Source organism: Triticum aestivum, chromosome 1D, assembly GCF_018294505.1.
Source record: "Triticum aestivum cultivar Chinese Spring chromosome 1D, IWGSC CS RefSeq v2.1, whole genome shotgun sequence".
Lineage (NCBI taxonomy): Eukaryota > Viridiplantae > Streptophyta > Magnoliopsida > Poales > Poaceae > Triticum > Triticum aestivum.
In genome coordinates this window covers 47,320,460-47,328,673 of record NC_057796.1, presented here as the reverse complement: position 1 = coordinate 47,328,673, position 8,214 = coordinate 47,320,460, and the positions used below count along the sequence as shown (strand labels likewise).

The window sequence follows — 8,214 nt, the reverse complement described above, 5'->3', positions numbered from 1 at the left end:
CTCGACCACCTTGTCAACACCTGCAGAGACCCAGTTCGCTGCTCTCGCTGCGGTTGCTCCGGCCACCGCAGCTTCCAGTGCTCGTCAAACCTCCCACTAACACTCCAACACCTCCGCCTCCCTAACCGCCACACCGCCATGGCCGACAACAACGACGACGTCCTTTGGATTGGCTCGTACCGACTCAACCTCCTCCGCCCCATCTCGACCTCGCCCCGCTCCCCCCGCTCCGCGTCATCCGACGGCGACTCCGCCCAGCCGTCTCAGCGCGGCTCCCCCCCTCCGAGCCACACCTCCATCCCGGGCGAGGGTGCTGGCGACGGCGTCTCCGATGCTGCCTCCGGCATTCGTGGGCCGGTGCGCTCGAGGTCGCCCTCGTCCTCCTCGGCATCATCGCCCGGCTGCGCGCACTCCACGTACCCGGACATCTTCGTCCCGTCCGGCCTCCTTCACGACGTGGGCCATTTCGCCTTTGCCCACTTGGACCACGTCATGCTCGAGCCGTACGACCTCATCCGCCTCGCCATCGAGCACCATGCAGGCCACCCCTCCTTCCACTTCACAGCCACCACCGGCTGTGCGGCCCTTCTCGTCTTCGACTCCCACGATGAACACGAGGCGACCATGGCGCACTTCTCCGCCAAGTACGCCGGCGTCGAGATCACCCTCCTCCGTCCCGAAGAAACCGACAACCGCGCCACCACCCGCTACGACCGCCTGGTCGAGCTCGAGGCCAAGAATTACCCCCTCGAGCTTTGGCACCCACACGGCGCCAACTTTGTGTTCGGCCACTTTGGGGTGCTTTGCTGCGTCGACAACAACTGCCTCAACGCCGGAGACTTCACGGTGATGCGGGCCTTCCTCCGCGTGGAAGGCAACCACGTCACGCCACATGGATGCATCCTCCGTCTTCCGCCCGCTCAAGTCGTCGACGTCAAGCTCCGGGTTGTCAAAACCTGGGCGATCTTCGACGACCAACCGGTCCCCCTTGATGCCGACGGCGACGACGAGCTCCCTAGCCAGCCGCATGTCCACGGCGCCTGGCGTTGGAACCGCGGTCACATCGGCCCCTACCCCGGTCTGCATGGTGTCGACGCCATGCCACCCCCATCACCACGCGAACCATCACCACCACCCCCCGCTGCCCAGCCTCTGCACGCTCGAGCCAACTTCCTCCAGCCTCTCGTCGGTGGGCCGCTGCTGCCCCCTGCTGCGGTGCACGACGACGAGACCAGCCTTGACGACCACCTGGCCGGCGACGCTGACGACTCCTTCTCACCCGCTGTGGAGGTGTCCAACTCTTTCTCCTCGTTGGCCCTTGATGAAGGAGAATGCTCTCAACTCTCCGGTAACCTCCTAGACTCGCTCATTCCCACTCCCACGCGCCCCGCCCAATCTTACCTACTTGCACTCCTTGTTCAGGCACGGCTTCTGCTGCGCTCAACTCCGACGACCACGAGGCCACTGTCCGCCGCATCCAGGGCGCTGGCAAGAGGGCTACCGATGCTGCCAAGCTTCGTAGGAGTCGTCGCCTCGCAGAGAAGGAAGGGGGCCAGTTCGTAGACATGACAACCAAGGCCATGCGCGCGAAGGCTCGCCGTTTCGACCTGCAGTAGGCCACGGCCGAGCTCGTCGCGGCCCTCGACGAGTCCGGCCTCACCAGCACACCGGACGAGCCGGTGCACGATGCTGCATCCCTAGCCCAGATCGCGCTCATTTGCGGTGCTGAGCAGTAGGAGCTCGATGAGGTGTCCTCCCCGACGCCGTGATCGACACTGCACTGCCCTGGACTCCGGTTCCTCGCCAAAACCGCTTAGTCCCCACTTGTTATGGCCGTATCTGCCCTTTAGGCAATGTTTTAATTCCTAGCTTTCCCTTTCCAGCACTTCTCATTCGATCCCATGGATGCATGGGCGAGCTGATTCTTGATCCTTTTGTAAAGTATGTTCGCAACCTGGACTTTTGGTGCCTACCTTTAGCTAATGAATGGCCTCAAGTTTAACTTTTGCTGTTGGAATGTTCGTGGTCTTGGCCAAAGTCAGAAATGCTCGGACGTCCTCTCTGAGCTCATTGCCATTAACCCTCATGCGTGTTTCCTTCAGGAAACTAAACTCAGCTCTATCACTAACTCCTTACAAAATAAATTCTCCCAAAACACCTCGATCTCACCCACACCCTGCCGGCTACGGGCTCGGCCGGAGGCATTCTCTCGGCCTTCTCATCCTCTCAGTTTACTCTCCTCACTTCGGACGCTGGCCACTTCTCCCAAACTTCTACGATCTCCTGCCTTGCCTCCCCTCAAAAGCTCGCCGTCACAAACGTCTACGCACCAACTGACCATGCCCTCAAACAGGATTTTCTGTCTGAGCTTGCCTCCTTCGTACCCCCCTCGCCCACCCCCTGGCTTATCTTGGGCGACTTCAACCTCCTCCGGCGCCCCTCGGACAAAAACACGCATAACTTCAGGCAATCTGAAGCTGACATGTTCAACGCTTTTATCCACCTTCATGGGCTAATCGAGCTTCCTCTCCTTGACCGCTGTTACACTTGGTCGAGCAAGAGGGATCAGCCCACCCTCGAAAAATTAGATCGAGTTTTCATTAATGTTGACTGGGACCTCCTCTTCCCAAACACCACAATCGCTTCACTAACCCGCTATATCTCCGATCATGTTCCCCTTCTAATCATGATAGACACCATTATCCCTCGCCCCGCTCTTTTTCGCTTTGAAAATCGTTGGGCCGTTCGACCGGCCTGCCTTACCATTGTTCAAACAGCTTGGGCTAAGGCCCGTATACGTTCCAACCACGCCCTGAACCTTGCCGCCGCTCTCAAACGGACGCGTTCCGATCTTAAAAGGTGGAGACGCTCTGCTACTCCTCTGAACACTCGTGAAAAGAATTGCAAAACAGTTATATCTGTTCTCGATATCATTGAAGAATCTCGCTTTCTATCACCCCTCGAGCTTGCACTTCGCCGGGTTATCATCAAAGTTCTACAACGCACTCTTCGTGAAAAGGCGTTGTACTGGATCCAACGTGGGAAAGTCCGAACTGCGCTGGAAGGAGACGAAAACTCTCGATTCTTCCATGCCTCGGCCTCTGCCCGTCTTCGCAAAAATAAGATCACGGTTCTGGAGGCGAACGGCTCTGAGTTCTTTTCTCATGACGCTAAATCAAAAATTCTCTCTGACTACTACACCTCCCTTCTCGGCACTGCCTTTCAACCCACTTGGTCCTTCTCCCTCCTAGACCTTTATCCCTCACCTATACCCCAACTTCGCTCTCTCGATGACCCTTTCATAGATGACGAGATTTCTGAGGCTTTCTTGTCCATGAATAAAAATGCTAGCCCTGGCCCGGACAGTTTTGGCCCTGGGTTCTACAGGAAATTTTGGCATATTCTCAAAGGTAAAATCCGCAACTTCTTCGCTGATTTTCATGCCCTGCGTTCGGACATCTCCTGCCTCAACCGAGCCCTCATTATTCTTCTCCCGAAGAATAATGACGCCAGGTCCCCAAATGACTTTCGCCCCATCTCCCTCCAAAATTGCCCTATCAAAGGTGTTGCCAAACTCCTTACCAACAGACTTAAAGCTCATATCCCTCTTCTGGTCCACGCCGACCAAACTGGCTTCCTGTCTGGTCGCAATATCTCTGAAAACTTCCTCTACGCCGCTGACATTCTTCACTGCTGCGCCAAGAAAAAGGCTCCAGCCATCGTCGTCAAGCTGGACTTTCGGAAAGCGTTCGACTCAATCTGTTGGTCCTCCCTCCTCCACACCTTACAGGTTAGGGGCTTCCCACCTCGCTGGTGTGACTGGATCTGATCTCTGCTTACCACTGGATCCACCGCTGTTATGCTTAATGGCATCCCAGGGAAGTGGATCCAATGCAAGAACGGACTCCGGCAAGGTGACCCCCTATCACCTTACATGTTCATCATTATGGCCGACATTCTACAACAAATGATCATTAATGCTCACAAGGATGGTACTCTTTTACACCCCCTGTGTCCCCACCTCCCGTGCCCTGTTCTGCAATATGCGGACGTCACTCTAATCATCGTTAAAGCTACCACGAATGCAGCCAAGCACCTCAAACACATCCTAGACGCCTTTGCCGCAGCCACTGGCCTACAAATCAACTTCACCAAAACGACATTCATCCCCCTTAATGTGGATCCGCAGGATGCCGCTCTAATGGCCTCTGACCTTGGAACGAACATCTCCTCCTTTCCTCAAACCTACCTAGGACTACCCCTCTCCCCGCATAAGTTGCCGCCCTCTGCATTCCAGCCTGTCATCGACCGATGCGACACCTATCTGGCTGGCTGGTGTGCCCTACTCCTCTCGCGTGGTGGCAAATTAGTTCTCCTCTCTGCCGTCCTAGATAGTCTCCCCACGTATTTTATGCTTTGTTTTTCTCTGCCCGTCCAGGTTATTGAAGCAATTGATAAACGTAGACGCACTTTCTTCTAGTCCAACGATGAAACCTGCTCTGGAGCTAAATGCTTGGTTGCTTGGGATAAAGTGTGCACTCCTAGAGATGCAGGTGGTTTGGGTGTTAAAAACCTTCGCGCACAAAATTTTTGTTTACTGCTGAAATTTGCTTACAAATTTTTACACTCTACCTCCCTCCCTTGGAAGGACTGGGTTTTGCATCACTCACCTCTTCACATTGGCTTTGGCAAGAACAGCTCCTTTCTTGCTAAGACTATTTTCAAACACCTACAGAACTTGAGAGAGATTTCCTAGTGCACTGTTGGAGGCGGTTACTCCACCTTCTTCTGGTTAGATCGATGGCTAAAGCCAAAACCTCTGGCTATAGTCTACCCAGCCCTTTTTTCCCACCATACAAATCAAAATGCCTTGGTAGTTACAACTATGCAGGAAGGGATCGAACTTGCTCTTCGTAATCGGCTAACCACTACTGCGATCGCAGAACTTGCTTCTCTAAACTCTTTGTTGCAGGATTGTGCTCTCTCGCAGGTTCCGGACACTCGTCGCTTGCTCAACGGGTCCGCCTTCTCGACCCGGGGTGCGTATGCGGATCTCTCGGATCATCTCTCCGATCCCATGCTCGCCGTCATCTGGGACTCAAAAGTGCCCAAAAAGGTTATGATCTTCGGATGGCTCTTCTACCTCGACCGCCTCAACACCCGGAAGAACTTGCATAAAAAAAGCATCCTGGATACAGAAGCTTGTCCAAGATGTTCTCACCAGGTTGAAGATCGCGAGCACCTGTTCTTTTCATGCCCGGCTGCTCGGGGCATTTGGCAGGCTACCTCCATTTGCCCGTGCTTTACGCCTATTAGTGACCTCTTCTCTACGAGGTTACCAACTGCATTGCCAACTTCAGTCCGCTCCTTCATGTTCCTAATCGTCCTCTGGAAGATCTGGGACGCACGGAACAAAAAAAGTCTTCCAAGGAATAGACCTTCCCACTTCTGATTCCATTAGAGCTATTATTGATGACATAACTATATGGGCTCCTCGGCTCAAAACCGAGAGCCTAAAGGAACACGCCGGGCTGTGGCGTGACTTCCTCTCCTCACAAAACATGTGAGCTCTGTACTCTTCTGCTATGTTTGAAATATATTCAGGTGGGGAGCCTTTCCCCCCCGGTGACCATTTCAAAAAAATATATTTATATCTATATCTATATACCTACTAATAAAGCAAGGTGCGTTTCTTCGATTTTTTTCATCCGTTCACCAACGTAAAGTTTTTTTTTATCCGAGGTGGTACTAAATTTTTGTGCATCTGTCTGCTAGAAAAGATAAAATAATTTCCGTACATGGGCCGCACGCGCTGTGGCCCGGCAAAGCCAGCCCAAATATTTATCTGCCCAGACAGCTGTGAAAGCCTATTTGCCGCATGCAGCGTCTAATAGTTGAAGCTTCGCACAGGACGCCGAAGCCTGGGCCGGCCCATTTTCTGTTTCTATGTGTTCTGTTTCTATTTTTTCCTATTCCTTTCTCTTTTTCTTTCATGATTCTTTTTCCTACCAATTTTACATTATTTTCCCTTTTCTCGGAAATTAAAATCTTAAAAAATCATCCAAAATTTCACTTTTTCCATATTTAGACAAAAAGTTAGAATATAAATTTTTTGTTCCTATCTTGTAAACTGTTCAAAACTTTAATTATTTTTGTTCCCATTCCAAAATGTGTTCAAAATTAAAAATGTTCCCATTTTTAAAAATGTTTGTGAATCACAATAAAAAATCAAAATTTTCAAAGTAAGTTGTATTTTAAAAAATATTCCAGATTTATAAAACATTCTTGTTTTAGTGAAATGTTCACAAATTCAAAATAATGTTGTGGTTCAAAAACATATGTTCGGAACTTTTTCTAAATGTTCAAAACGTGTTCACACATTCAACAAATGTTCGTGTTTTTTCAAAAGGATCATGTTGTCAAAAATTGTTTAAGAATGTTTTTAAGAAAATCTACCTATTTCAAGTGATGTTCGTCTTTTTCCAAAAATGAATGAAATTTTACAAAATGGTTCTTATTTTTTAAAACTGTTCGGGGTTTCAAAAATTATTCATGTTTCCAAAAATATTCGGCAATTCATAATATTAATTTGAAATTTGGAAAAATTCAGAAAAAAACAAAAAACTTGAATCTGATGCTACAACATATTCTTCAATACTAATTAGTTAGCAGGACCCATTTGTTCGAGTGACTAGCAGTCGATGGTCGAGTTTTTGAGGTCGCGAGTTCGATCTTTCAATACGTCTTTTTTTTAATTTAGAGAAAGCCTATTTTCCGCATGCAACGCCAAATAGTAGGAAGTTCACACAGCACGCCCAAAGCTGGGCCCGCCCATTTTCTTTTTCGCTGTATTCTTTTTTCCTGTTCTTTTCTCTTTTTCTTTCATGATTCTTTTTTCCTAACAATTTTAGATTATTTTCCCTTTTCTCGTAAATTAAAATATTTGAAAAAATCGGTCATAGTTTCAATTTTCTTCCATATTTTAGAAGAAAACAAATCCGAATTTAATTCTTTTGTTCCTCTTTTGTAAAATGTTCATTTAAAAAAAAAATTCCAGTTCCAAAATGTGTTCAAAATTTAGAAAATGTTTCCACCTTTTCATAAAATGTTTGTGTATTACAAATTAAGATTTTCAAAATAAGTTGCATTTAAAAATATTACAGATTTTAAAAAAAATCGTGAAATATTTGCAAATTCAAAATAACGTTCATGGTTACAAAAACACATTTTCTGAACTTGTTCTAAATGTTCAAAACATGTTCACACATTCAAAAAATGTTCATGCTTTTTGAAAAGTTTCATGTTGTAATAAAATGTTTAAGAATTTTGAAGAAAAATCTACCTATTTCAAATGATGTTTATATTTTTCCAGAAATGAACGACATTTTTAAACATGGTTCGCATTTTTGAAAATTGTTCGGGGTTACAAAAATTGTTCATGTTGTCAAAAATATTTGGCATTCATAAATATTAATTTATTTTTGCAAAAAATCGGAAAAACACATATTTTTTTTGAATCTGACGCTGCAACATATTGTTAAATATTAATTGGTGGGTTAGCAGCCCGTGGATGACTTTTTGAGGTCGCGAGTTCGATCCTTCAACACGTCATTTTTTAAATTTATATTATGCCTTACAAACATAGGTCGTTTTGGTGCTTGTCAATGGGCCGGGCCAGATGTGAACTGTTGGGCGTCCCACTCGCTATTTGACGATAAAAGAGAATATGTTTGTTTGCTATAATTGAAATATATTGTGGGTACGTGTCAATGAAAGAGAATATGTTGGGTTTGACTCTAATTTTGAAGAACTGTGGGCACGTGAGCGTTGAAAAAGAGAATAAACCCTGGTAAAGAAGGTATTGTCTGGTTATGCATGGATTATGCTAATAAAACGGGATTTATGCGTAATCCATTCGGTTACGTTATCGTCGGAGAGACTGGTCGATGCTACCGTGCCCCGAGGGTCGCCGCGCAGCTACCAAATGAGGAGACAACCACTGCCCTAACACGGAGGTCAACCTGAAGGAAAAAAACACAAGATGTCTGGTCGCCGCCATGCCGACTAATGTCACCACTATCAAGATCTCGCGGGACAAACATGACTCGCGAAAAGACCACAGCTCCTCGCTCTGTCGCCCCACCATTGTGGATACCGTTGATACCGTTTTTGGTGAACACATAATTTATATATATATATATACACACACACATA

At 47.8% G+C, this 8,214-nt stretch overlaps 1 protein-coding gene across 1 annotated transcript; it reads left to right on the top strand.

Annotated features, from left to right (window-relative positions):
• Nucleotides 1–6: 6 nt before the first annotated feature.
• Nucleotides 7–1,997, top strand: LOC123164832 (uncharacterized). The gene is made up of 2 exons (XM_044582428.1): nt 7–1,348; nt 1,423–1,997. Exons 1-2 carry the CDS (start codon nt 139–141, stop codon nt 1,614–1,616), a joined length of 1,404 nt encoding a protein of 467 aa, XP_044438363.1. The 5' UTR covers nt 7–138; the 3' UTR covers nt 1,617–1,997.
• The last annotated feature ends 6,217 nt before the right edge of the window (nt 1,998–8,214 follow it).